Below are 14,172 nucleotides of genomic sequence, written 5' to 3'. Positions count from 1 at the left end.
TTCTTCCCTGAGATCATATTTCTCCTCTCTTGTAGAGAAGTATTGGATGACATTTTTAGCTAATTGGTTATTTTTAGCCTTGTGCATTATTTTAGCTGTTTGAAGATGAACTATATCAGCAAGTTGAAGTATTTGTGATTTTAGAAATAAGGAGTTAGTGTCACTTGTGAAAAGTGTCACTTCCAATTCTTCTTTTTGCAATTTGAAGCACTACTTACAAACTTCTTAAGATCCAACAGTACAAAACCTTCTTGAAATTTTCCTACCAGTCTTCAAATTTTGATAAGGACTGTATCATGGAAGAGGGCAAACTTGCAATGTATGTTGTCAGGTGCCGTGGCAACACCAGCTTCCATGGCTGCTGATGCTGCAATTGGAAGCCGCGAAGGGACCAGAACAGCCAGCGAGTGAGACAGCTTTTAAAAATAAAAGTTGCCCATAAAAGGGAAACTGAGGACAAGCATGTCATGAAAAATTGAAAGCGAGACACACTAGCAGACACGATCCAACGTAGCAACACAACCTGCAGACTGACAAGACGGCAGAACTGTCAGGGCCACGCTCGGATTGTCCAAAATGTATGACAAAACTACAGAAGCAGCAAGAAAAGGACAAGAATGCTGCCGCTTTGTCTCTGCTATGATCCCAGCTAAAACATGCAAGGGTCTGCAGCAACAATATGCAAACGTGAGCTAAGGATGCCACTGCCGCTTACATCAGTGAGTCAAGGCTGTGTGTGCCAGACAGATGTGCCTTTACCCAATCTCTTCCTCAACTGTTTGTGCTGATTCTGCTTCCCTCGGTGTATTCACTGGGCTCTTTCCAAAGTCTAAGCAACCAAGACATCTGCAATGTACGTATTCTTAACCTTTTAAAACTGCACGACCTGCTTACTGGGGGCTGACCAGTTGTGTCTGCGTTGCTATGGTAACCACTCAACATCAATAAACTCAACAAGCTACTGCTACGTATGCTAGGTTGAAGTTACTCGAGGTTTTGAACTGTCCACATAACACCCAGGCTTTCAGAGTCATTACAGGAAAACGATGCGTTGATACAAAGCAGAGTGGGGGTTTGTTTACGGAAGCAAAGCCAGTAAGTCGAAAAGAGACGGAAAAGCAAGTTTTATATGACAAAGCTCTGCAGAAAATAATATTTTACATAATAATATTTTAGGCACGGAGGTCAAGTGGTTAGCGCGCAGACCTCACAGCTAGGAGACCAGGGTTCAATTCCACCCATCTCTGCATGTTCTCCCCGTGCATGCGTGGGTTTACTCTGGTTTCCTCCCACATTCCAAAAACATGCTAGGTTAATTGGCGACTCCAAATTGTCCATAGGTATGAATGTGAGTGTGAATGGTTGTTTGTCTATATGTGCCCTGTGATTGGCTGGCCACCAGTCCAGGGTGTACCCCGCCTCTCGCCCGAAGACAGCTGGGATAGGCTCCAGCACCCCCCGCGACCCTCGTGAGGAAAAGCGGTAGAAAATGAATGAATGAATCTTGCCATTACTTTGCTTCACCATGTTTGGGGTTGCAAAAAGCCAAAAATGTACCACTTCCACACAAGATGCGAGGAGAACTTTCCACTCTGTCATGGCAAATAAATATGCCATGGCTGACCTCATGCAGTGTTAAGGTAATGTACCAATGAACTGTGTCATTACTGCCACCTAGTGACCAGATTACTACATATCACTTGTATATCAACATATATTGACTAATAAAAGACCATAGCCTACCACCAAACAGATTTATTCATTAATTCATATCCCAAGCGATGGAGTGGTCCACTGTTCATTAACCATTTAGTTCAGTGAACTGATATTCTAATTACAGTATTCATTCTGGGATAGGCTCCAGCACCCCCCACGAACCCTCGTGAGGAAAAGCGGTAGAAAATGAATGAATGAATAATATTTCAACATAAAGTTGGGTGTTTATTACCATGGGTTTTCATGTTCCACAGTGTTTGTTACATTTTGGCTTGATTGCAAAACATATCAAGGTGGTAGTTTGTGATGTTAGACACACAAATTGAATGATACAGAGCAAACCATGTACCACAATACTTCCTGATACACCAACATCTGTAAGTTATAAGTATATTGATAGGACAGCTGTGTAGATTGACACATGTGCTATTTTAGACAGCAGTGTTGTTTCTTCAGGACACTAATTCATGGCATCAGCCACTAACTAAATAAACATGTCACTTTGCACACTTATTTTGCAATACGGAAGTTCATCTTGTATAACAAACTCCAGAAGTACTCCTTAAAAACAGGACGCAAGCACAGAGAGCAGATTTTATGACACTTTTACAGCTAAAATAAGACAAGTAGTTCCATGTGAACTGTAGCAATTATAGTTGTTCAATTAAGCTTTCTAGTTCTTCCAGAATCTGCACCTATTCTTCTGTATTTATTTGGATTTCGTGGTTCCCTTGAAAACATTTAGTATTACAACCACTCCGCTTTGGTTGGTCACACTTGGAGTGCTTAAAAGGACTTACGGTTTGTGCAGCTAGTTGCCCCGTTGACAGTTTAAAATGTATTTCTTTTGCTGGTAGGGAATCAGGAACTCCAACCACTTCTGCCTGATGGTGGCATCTTTAGGAATTGTAAACAAATGTAGCTTTCCTGTACGAGCCATTGCTAGTAACGTAGCGTGTCAACCCGAGAGTCAGCGAAACCTGAGTATTCATTAACCTGCAAATCGGTGAAACGTGAGTCTTTGTCAGTGCTGCCATTTTACTACGAAACTGCGTCCAACTGTGTTTTTTTTTTTTAATCACAACATGTCCATTATTAGCAACCCTAGAAACATCCCCATTAGCTTGCTAATACATGGAAGCAGAAAGTCTCTGAAGTCCGTGAATGATGTCATCAGTGCTTCTTTGCAAGAGTTTTGATAAAGAAGGTGAGAAAGGTAAGAAAGGTGTCCAAAAATATAAAAAAAGATATAACTGCTAAAAATAACTGCTAGCAAAACAAGAAGGTGGTGTCCGTATTGATCTCACTGCCACATCGTGACTTTGGCAACAATCAGGTCTTCCCAGAAGACTTGAAATATTCATTTATCCCTTTCATTCATCATTTCTATGTATTTGGAATTGTTTCTATATGTAAGACGATCATTGTAAAACCAAGAACATTTGTTGTGTGTTAACATTTTTGGCTTCCTTGAATTAATTAATTGGATTAATTAATTGGATTTACATGATTTCTTCTGGGGAAAATTGATTTGGTTAAAGTCAGAGCTTCTGGAACACTAACCAAGGTTCCAATGTATTAGCTGGTGTGCATTTATGTAATATTTTATGCGATTCTAAACAACGTTTGCCCACATGTGTTGACTGAAGATGTACGTCGTTTAAAAAAAACAAAAACAATCTTTGATGGTCCAACATTGATCCACTGTCAAGTGACAGGATGACTGGATGTAAACTTCTGTGTGTATTTTTAAAGACGGATCATCGCGTGGAAAGACCGACTCAACAAAGCTTTTTCTCACATCCACCCTCCATTTTCTCACACACGCACACACACATGCCGAGTGAGAGACAGACAGGAAGTTGGGGAATAATTCCCAAGTGGACATTTCTCACGTTCCTGCAGTGATTTGAAACACACTCCTCTAAAATGGCGAGAGGACGTAATTTCCAGGTGAGGAGAGAAAGGCTATAACTCTTCTCTTTCCTTCCATCGCCCCAAAAGCCTGCATAAACAATATCCTCCTTGATATGATCCCTTTTCAGCAGACACAGAATACCTGTTGTCACCTGAAGGGGGTCGGCCTTTCGCCCCTTTGCATCAATACACAATGCTCGCTTCTGTGGCTTGTGGGAGCAGGTGAAAGATAAAATCTCAATAAAAAAAGTCCGCTCACAGTCAAACACGCATGCATGCGCACGTGCACGTGTGGGTGCACGGACTCACACACCTGCACAATGTTTAGATTAACAATAGAAATTGTTAATCAAAACAAACTGAAAACAACTGAATAAACTAGTAAATACTACCTACTACAGTGGCACACACAAAAAAAAGTCATACAGATAAAAACAACTTTTCATTGTTCATACGCGGTGGTACCTCGGTTTTTATTACGAATTTGTTCACCAAAAAGCAAAAGTTACAAAAACTAACAATTAATACTTATCGAGCAGTCGCATTCGAGAAAAAAATGCACGACCGGTGAGTCAGCAGTACTAAAATCTTATCACACACAATGCTTTACACTACTAGCATACAAAAATCGGGGGAAATGTTCTCAAAAAATGAATCGTATGAAAACAGTTGCGTTTGAAAACTACGGTTTGAGTGACTTTTTAAAGTCACTATTTTTTTTTTCTTTCTGATTTATTTTTGATATTCATGTTGCCATTACCGTTCTGGTGGTTAGTGCGCAGACCTCACAGCTAGGAGACCAGGGTTCAATTCCCACCCTTGGCCATCTCTGTGTGGAGTTTGCATGTTCTCCCCGTGCATGCGTGGGTTTTCTCCGGGTACTCCGGTTTCCTCCCACATTCCAAAAACATGCTAGGTTAATTGGCCACTCCAAATTGTCCATAGGTATGAATGTGAGTGTGAATGGTTGTTTGTCTATATGTGCCCTGTGATTGGCTGGCGACCAGTCCAGGGTGTACCCCGCCTCTCGCCCGAAGACAGCTGGGATAGGCTCCAGCACCCCCCGCGACCCTCGTGAGGAAAAGCGGTAGAAAATGAATGAATGAATGTTGCCATTACTTTGCTTCACCATGTTTGGGGTTGCAAAAAGCCAAAAATGTACCACTTCCACACAAGATGCGAGGAGAACTTTCCACTCTGTCATGGCAAATAAATATGCCATGGCTGACCTCATGCAGTGTTAAGATAATGTACCAATGAACTCTGTCATTACTGCCACCTAGTGACCAGATTACTACATATCACTTGTATATCAACATATATTGACTAATAAAAGACCATAGCCTACCACCAAACAGATTTATTCATGAATTCATATCCCAAGCGATGGAGTGGTCCACTGTTCATTAACCATTTAGTTCGGTGAACTGATATTCTAATTACAGTACTCATTAATATTCCTTCAAACACGGTTCATCTAATTTGCAATCCACCAAAATTAGATATTTCAAACATCCGACACTAAATAAGACATTAGTCACAAACAATGCATGATGAATAGTGATAATAAATGTGTGTAGCTTTCTATGTCCTGAATGCACCGTCTGATCTCAGTGACTGACAGGCTATCCAATAAGGTATGGCCAAGAGAAGCAAGATCCCGCCTCCGCATTGCACAAGGGCAAAAAGAAGTCACAGGAAGTGACTGTTTGCACAGTGTAACACCAAACAATGGACTAACATAAAAAGCGGCGCTTCATTCAAATCAAACAAAGTAAAGAGCAAAAAAAAAAACAGCAATGAATTAATTAACAACGTTAATATTGAGGAGGATCTGCAGTGACTGTGTGTGACAAAGTGGGAGTGCTTCCACGCCTCTCAAGAGTCAATTAGTCTGCAACATGTCAGTGAGGGTTTGCATCTGGGTGGGGTGGAGGAACACGTGGAGGAAAGTGCGTTGGGGCAATGCTGAGACCAGGGGAAGCAAGAGAAGGAGAGGTGGGTGGGAAAAGCTGCATCGCTCCTGTTGAACATGAACATGTCTTGTATCATCCCTGCGGTGGGAAAAACATTCATGGATGACAAGATGAACACAAATAAATCAGCTTTGCTTCAAAACATCATGGTATTCTGTGCTGTGCTTAGGTGCTAACATCAACAGTATTACATTACAAGTGTAAATTCACTGCAATGTGTTGTGGCGTTATTATGCTGAGCTATTTATGCGGAGCTGTGGCCCACAAGTCTGGACACATCATATATTGTAGACATTATTGTAGACTAGATTCCATTAGTCATGAATTAGTAGTAGAAGTAGTAGTTAAAAACAATGAAATTAAAATTAAATCATCATTTGAAATATTTACAATTAAATTATGTATAAAATACAAAAACATAAAATATATAGTATGTCTAACAACAAAATATAACTATAGTGATACAACAGTCTGGACACTAAAATTCTACACTAGAAAAAGTTAATTTAATTATGAATTAATAAAAAATATTATTTTACAATTAAATGTACCAAAATAATAAATAATGCATAATAAATTACATACAATTAAATGTATTATTATAATAAAATCTGCAACCCCAGTGAAGACAAGCAGCATAGAAAATGGATGGACAGATAGATAATTTAATAAATTGAAAAAAATACATCATGAATTTAGAATGCATGATAATTCAAAACAGTATATGTACTGTATAACAATATAATGATACAAAACGTATTATGTGTTTATATGCTGTATGTTCCATTACTAATATTATTTTTACTAGGGCTGTCAAAGTGAACGCATTAACAACGCGTTAACGACACATTAACGGCCTTGATTTTTTTCACAATTAACGTGCACTTCTCCTGTTTGACCCTCGGCCCACACCATAGTTTGAGTTAAGAACGGTAACTCTGTAGCCACAAGCTGGAACAAATATTAATGGGAAATGGAGAAAGAAAAGAGTATTTAGATTGGTAAAGTTAGCTTCAAAGCCCTGGCAGATGGCTCTTGTAGCAAGACAAAAGTTATTTGGAATAAAGTGCTTCTTCCGCTCATCCAATGAACCTCCAGATAAATATTTCCCTGTCCATCAGTTACTTGATTCAGTTATGAACAAAAATAATGGAACTACCCAGGGTTGCCCAAACTTTTGCCTACCACTGAATGTGTACCGTATATCATGATGACCGCGTGCCACTGTAATACAGCACCCCCTCATCCCAGCGATCGGAAGTACAAAGGAGGGTTTTTCCCTGACACAGTGCCTGACGACAGAAGGTGGGGATTGTTGGGTGTACGCCTCAGCGAAACACCCCCTGCCATACTTCCTCATTCCTTCATTCTTCCCTCCTTAGCTGGGTAATTGTTTCAAAGACCAGGCACCTGTTGCTATATATTCCTTTTCTCTTTCTAATATGCACTTAGGCCAGTAATCCATACCCGCCAATTACCTGTGTGCCTCATAATGGGGCCTTGTGTTTGGGTGCCATAGTGGCCACATTGACAACAGTTATTGTCCAGAAAGATGCCCAGCCATCTGATCCCTTCCTTTAAGTCAAATACTCTCATTTCCCGAGAGCACCCCACCCCCCGACTCCCCCCCCTCCGTCTTCCTCTCCGTATTCTATGCTCCTCAATAGGCACCTTTGTCACCTTGCTGCCGCTCTATCATCCACCCATCCTGTCACCTCGGGGTGTGTTTGATGACCCGTTGGTTGATGACAGGTCTTAACAGCAGACGTCTGTGCTCGTATCATTTTGCTTTGTCATCGCCCGTAATCAAGTCACGCTAATGAGTGAAAAAAGAGCCGCTGGAAAAAAAACGGGAGGAAAAGGAAATAAGGACAAGTGACAGAGATGGTTGACATTCCTCCGCTTTACTTCATCTCCTCGACTCCTAACTCAGACATGCATGTTCAAAGATCTTTGTGCGTGTACGTATTTCACCAGGAAGGCCAAGCGTTCCCAAGCTGGAGACTTTGACCACAGAAAAGGCTTTTCAAGCACAACCACTAGCCACAGGCTGGACTGCATCATGTTTGATTAGCGGGTAGATGCCATAAACACTTTCTTCTACCATGTAGGAAATGTTACTTTTCTTCTTTAATTGTATTTTTGACATAAGAAAGAAGTGATGGTGGCCACACATGGCCCCTAGTCCACACTTTGGAACCCCGCTACACAAACTAATTGTGCATTTCTCCATTTGTTGTTGTTTTTTTTCATCAACACAATTCAACAAATAGAAATGTACAAATGTACTTTGGACTGAAGAATTGTCAATGTGCGTTAGCACTTTACAGGGTTGGAATGGTTTGGCCATATGTTTCATGATTTATGGCTGGCCTTTGCGTGACAGCGAGAGGGTGTAACACGGATTGATATGGATGAGTGATGATCAGGTTTTTACACTCCCGTCCTTTCTCTCGCTCACACTTGGAGTCTGTGAGAGATAGAATGCATGACAGCATTAGTATTAGCAACAGCAAGTACATGATGCATGTGTGCCCGTGCAACTCTGGGTGTGTGTGTGTGTGTGTGTGTGTGTGTGTACATTGCCGGGGGGCAGTGAAGCCTGAGCAGCTGCTCTGTGTAGTGACTGAACAGACACCAATGTGTCAGGCATCTGCCACGCGTTCACCTTTCTGCCAACCCACTGGAGTGTGTGTGTGTGTGTGTGTGTGTGTGCGCGCGTGTCTATTTACGCATTTGTATGTCTTTTTTTTTATTGAATGTTGTATTCATGATGCTGCAGATAGGTAAAGTGTGGTTTTAGTTTTTGTAGACTACTAAAGGGTGTCCCTAAAGTCTGGATACATGGGCAAACATGAAAATTCTTCAAATATATGTAAAGATTAAAATATTTGATCACAATTAATCACATTGTGTGCATAGTTAACTCAGAATTAATCACATTTAATCACAGATAGAAATCAGTTTTTATCTATGATAAGTAGGGGAAATCTCTTTGTGGTTAACGATTCGATATTTAAAACAGTCAGCAAGCATATTTTTGTATTACTATTTTTCTTTATTATTAGCATATTAGCTCTTAAACTCGCCCACAAACGTTCAGCAAATACCAAATGTAAGCCAGTGAGACCTCTCACACTGACACAAACGTGCTTTTGTTTATTTGTGTCAGCTCAAAATAAGATTTGTTTATTTTGTTTTTATTTAAGGTAAGATTTCATGACTTTGGTTGCTAGTGTGCATCATTTTGGCGGTTCCATGCTGAATGGCTAATGCTAGCACAACACTGGACTTCAGCCACGGTCATCACATTGACAGCCCGTCAATAGCAGCTGGAACTCCAATTTAGCTGGCAGTTCAATGCAAAAATCAGCAGAGAGATGTAAAAATGTGAAAAGCACTGGTTAGTTGGGCCACTCTTATGCCAAGGTAGCACTGTATATGACAATAAAAACAATACCTGCACACCATATTTTACTGTTGCTATCATGTTCTAATGCCAGATGTAACGGGACACACACCTTCGCCAGATGTTAGTATGCTGTTTCTTAAGCGACTTAGTTATCACTTTTGCCTTTGGAAAAGGCATTGGTTATCACCAAACTGTTCTTGGATGGTTGGGAGAAGTTGCTTTGGGAGGTTGTTTGGATGCAAACAAGAAAGCAACAGAATGTTGGAATGACGCAGGACTGATGGTAACTCTTATTGTTTCTTTTCTGGACAAGCTATTCTCTGGATGCCCCGGAGAATCCGAGAAAACTGCTTTCGGAGTCCAATACCATTACCCTTTGCAGAATAACAGAACGTCCCTGATGTTATTCTTGGAAAGAAGTAGCATCTTTGCAACCTAATTCCAAAAATCTTTGCCTCGCTATGCAGATGCGGATGCATTCACACCTGCCTGCTACTATTCCTGAACATATTTTGCACTATTGTGCCCCGATTCCGCTGCTAAATCAACCTTTGGAGATTGTCTAGACATTCTTGAGCTCCCTGAAGCCTTCTTCAATGCATCTGAACCTCTCAACTGACCTATCTTTTGGGATATATGGTGGGTTTAGGTACCACTAGCAGCAATGGCCTTGCCTGTGAAGCCCTGAAACAATAACGACTCCATGTTTCATTGCAGGTAACAGAGGAAAAACAAAGATTTCAAGCACCACATCCCAATTTAAAGCTTCCAGTCTGTGATAGTCACTCAGTCAGGATGACAGAGTCATCTCCAGTCTTTGTCCTCATCAACATGTTAACAAGAGAATCACTAACATCACAGCAGCTCTTCATTTGTGGCTGGACTGAAATGCAGTGGAAAAAAGCTTTTTTTTTTTTTTTTTAAATTAAGTTTGTATGAAGTTTGTTTTCACAACAAGACTTTGCAATTAATTTCCATTCATCTTATGACTCTTCTCTGGACTACATGCAAATTGCCATCATAAAAACTTTACATTCATATTTTCATAAGCATTTTGCATACAAACAACTCCCAATGATCTTTTGAGCAAAATAGGGAAAATCTGGATTCAGGATCCATTCTGTGCTGTGCCTCTCTGTGCTGACCAACCAGCGACTTGCTGCAGCCGTCTTTGGTGATAAACACTCACTGAATCGCATCCTGCTTGCTGCATGTTATCCTGATTCTCCTCCAAAGATAAATCTCATGTATCTTCTTGACGAAGACGCGGAGGTGGAGCTGTAGACGGCACCGCTAACAACAATAAGGCCAATTCAAGACATGGCGTTCTGTTATTTCCTGTCGCGGCGAAGGGTGACTTTCTTTGTAAAGTCAAAACACATCTATACAGCACCGCGGAGAAACATTGTGAGATCCATCGGGATACACAACAAACAAGCAACAATAAGATTAAATAGTCTTACAGTCTGGCGTAGTTATCTCTTCCAAGTCTGGGTTTCTTTCTTTGCTTTGCTGATATGACTTCAAGGACCACAACAAGTATAGTCTAGCTGGAGATCAGTCCACCTCTTTACAAACAAAGAAAGGGATACATTGGATGCACACAATTGATGCTACACTGAAAACATGAGCGAACATAAAATGGGATTTTACTTTGTTGGTCCCTTTCTAGTACTAAAAACATGTGTACATCATGCACACTTGCACAATGACGGAGAAGAGCAACTGAGGGTCAATATCTTGCGCAAGGCAGGCCGACTCAAATCTATTTTCCAAACAGTTCCACGGGCACTGGATGAAATTGCAGTGCAGGCCGGATTTGGCACCCAGGCCTGACTTTAAAATGGCCACAAACACACCAAAAAGGGCACTCACTTTATTTCTGTAAATACATGACATTTATAGGTTATCACATGGTTTGTCTGGTATCAGGCCAGGTACTGATACTGACACGCGGGGGCATGATACTGGGCCTGATACCAGACAAACCATGTGATGATCTTATTATCACGTACTATTTAATCAAAAGACCATTTCGTTTGTATGTATTATATCTAAACAGTGTAAACACAATAATTGCAAAAATATTTCAACAATAATATTTTATCAACAGTCTTATCTTATCAATGTCTGACAATTAAAGTTCCATTAATCACGTTTGGGGCGGCACGGTGGTCTAGGGGTTAGCGCACAGACCTCACAGCTAGGAGACCAGGGTTCAATTCCACCCTCGGGCATCTCTGTGTGGAGTTTGCATGTTCTCCCCGTGCATGCGTGGGTTTTCTCCGGGTACTCCGGTTTCCTCCCACATTCCAAAAACATGCTAGGTTAATTGGCTACTCCAAATTGTCCATAGGTATGAATGTGAGTGTGAATGGTTGTTTGTCTATGTGTGCCCTGTGATTGGCTGGCGACCAGTGCAGGGTGTACCCCGCCTCTCGCCCGAAGACGGCTGGGATAGGCTCCAGCACCCCCCGCGACCCTCGTGAGGAAAAAAGCGGTAGAAAATGAATGAATGAATGAATGAATAATCACGTTTGGGTTTTTTGGTGACTGGAGAAGCACGAGGAAAATTTATAGTGTGTGTTCACGCTCGTGCGCTGTTCTCTGTTCTCTGTTTCACAGGCACGATACCAGAGCAGCACGCTCTGAGTGGACAGCTACGGGGGCTGATACTGGACATGGTTAAACTCTATATTTTATCAGTATCACTTTGACACAGTATCATTTCGGCCTTTTCCCGTATAATTCAGTGGGCGGTTTCTAGGGTCCAGGGCCAATTAATACTGTAGTACAGTAAACCTCGGATATATTGGAAATTCGCTCACAACGGACAGATAAAAAAGAACCGATTTTTCTGTAATGCATTTCCAATAAAAATTCATTGCATATATCGGATTTTTTATAACGGATTTCACCTATTTCGGACAAAATCTCCAGTCCCGTTCCAATGCATTTCCATTAAATTTCCCTCGCATACGTATATCGGATGGCCGCATCGTGGAGCTCCGATTCGCCGAATCGTGACAGGCCGCTATACGACGTCATTTGCAGCGTTTGCAGCGTTGCCTGCGCGTCCAGGTACATTGGAAACATTGTCAAGGAAGTGCCTTTTTATAACGGATAAAATCCGATTTACGCATATACCGGATATAAATCCGATATATGCGTAAAACGGACATTTTCCGGTATACGCATATAACGGATTTCGCTTATATCGGACAAAACCAGTGGGAACAATTGAATCCGATATATCCGAGGTGTACTGTATATGTGATAATGCATGTGACGCCATGTTTGGCATGTGCGCTTCACTTCTCGAACACATCATGATCACATTTACAAGTCACATTTCTGGGGGTTAATGTAAATGACCACATACGAGATTAGATATTAACATAAAAGCCGAACTGGGTGTCGTACCATGAAGTGTGAATGTAGCCTCCTCTCAACAACTGACTGTCACAACCGTTAAAGATGACATTGTAACGTCTACATGGACGTTGTAAGGATGAACGATCCCTACTACACGACGACTGTTGACTGAACCAACAAAACAACAGTACACATAACTGCCAGGTTGCTGTCGCAGTGAAAGATTCTCTGAGCTGCGACAAACTCCTCCACTTCTCCACAATGGTCCGGTACAACGGTCACATTACTGCAAACGCTACAGTGATCCGTCCGTTGAAGTCCCTATCCATCTTGACCTCACTTGTAACAAGATGAGATACTAGGACTTGGCTCCCCACTCGGATGGTACAATCCATGCCTCAGATTTGGAGGTGATGACTCATCTCAGAGGCTCTGCACTCGACTCAGGACCACATCATCCGCAAGTAGCAGACATGAGAGCCCGAGGCCACCAAACTGGACACCCTCAATGCCTTGCCTGTGCTTATAGGTTTATAGTCAGTAAAACAATCAACACAACCGGTGACAAACGTCAGACCCTCACTGCCTCAAATCAGAGAACCTCAAGGCCAATTTCCTGATGGTAATATTGATGCCCGATGCACTAACCTCGTTTTGAGGTTCTAGGAACCAAAGGCTATGTTTTGCTTTGAAATGTTTCCTATTCTAAGGATATTCTAAGCACATTCGTTTGGCTGTGTTTGTCGTCTTTGTGTAGACTGGGACACATGGAAGCAGAGTACAACAGTGACTACAGTGTAGCCTAGTGTAGCATACAACATACGTGTGTGTCCGTGTGCATGTGTGTGTGTGTGTGTGTGTGTCACTGCAGATGGCGTCCCATCACCTCAGGGGCAGTAGAGATAAGCAGAGTGTATGGGCTGAGATAAGATGGCAAGAGACACTGGGGAGACTGACTGACTGTAAGTGAGTCACTGAGAGGAGAATTGTAGCTTAATGGCTTCACCGAGTCGGATGAGTCTGAAGGAAAACATGGATTGGATACAGCGTGGGCACATTAACCGAGAACATTAAACACAAACATCACAGCGCATGTCAATTCTGTCACGTGATGGAGACAATAGATTTGGAAATATTTCAACTATCAACACCTCACAACTCACAAATCTACAAATCAATGCCTTCTTCTCATATAGTCAATGTTTCTTCTTGCTCTCTGTGGCTCATCGGGCAAGTTTTGCCACACACAGCCGTGTTCTTCCGAGTGTGAGATAAAAGATGAGTGTGAGATAAGAGGTGGCGCCATGGCAGTGGCAGGACACAACACTGAAGCCTCCCCATCCACACGTATTGATAAGCATCAACTCCATTACTTCTTGCTGCTCTGCACCAGCAACACAGGAAGGTTAAAAGGACACTGGCTGCACATGGAGGAACCACTCGGTTATGACACTTACGCAACCAAAAATACTTCACAAGTGCAATTATGGATAGTTGCTGTTGCTGTTTTAGAGGAAAACTGCACTAGTTTTTATTTTGCGGGATGAGTGAATAAACCCAACAGGATGCGGAAAGGGGAGTTCATCTGAGACAGGAAGATCTGCTGATTCCTCCAAGGGCTTCGTACAATTATACAAATGCAGTATGAGGAACATTTTTCCTTTTTGTAATTTAGCTGGTGAGTGTTTTACCAGTGAGTGCCGCAAGTTTTGAACGACTAGTTCACGACTCGGAGATGTGTCTTCTGCATTTCTACTGAACAATGGCGGCAGACTG

General features: G+C 41.7%; 1 protein-coding gene across 4 annotated transcripts in view; it reads right to left on the bottom strand.

The window, feature by feature from the left end:
• bcas3 (BCAS3 microtubule associated cell migration factor) overlaps positions 1 to 14,172 on the bottom strand; it is a 223,950-nt gene that overhangs the window by 128,039 nt on the left and 81,739 nt on the right. The window contains exon 23 of one of the 4 annotated variants that reach the window (XM_058079793.1): positions 4,617 to 5,687. The exons of the other annotated variants lie outside the window; for them this stretch is intronic. Within the exon in view, the coding sequence (XP_057935776.1) occupies positions 5,512 to 5,687 (176 nt within the window). The 3' untranslated portion in view covers positions 4,617 to 5,511. Of the gene's footprint in view, positions 1 to 4,616; positions 5,688 to 14,172 lie in introns of those variants that run through there. 4 annotated transcript variants of the gene reach the window in all.

This window comes from Doryrhamphus excisus, chromosome 8, assembly GCF_030265055.1.
Source record: "Doryrhamphus excisus isolate RoL2022-K1 chromosome 8, RoL_Dexc_1.0, whole genome shotgun sequence".
Taxonomy (NCBI): domain Eukaryota; kingdom Metazoa; phylum Chordata; class Actinopteri; order Syngnathiformes; family Syngnathidae; genus Doryrhamphus; species Doryrhamphus excisus.
The sequence above is the reverse complement of the archived record's forward strand: the minus strand, read 5'-3'. Positions and strand labels throughout refer to the sequence as shown.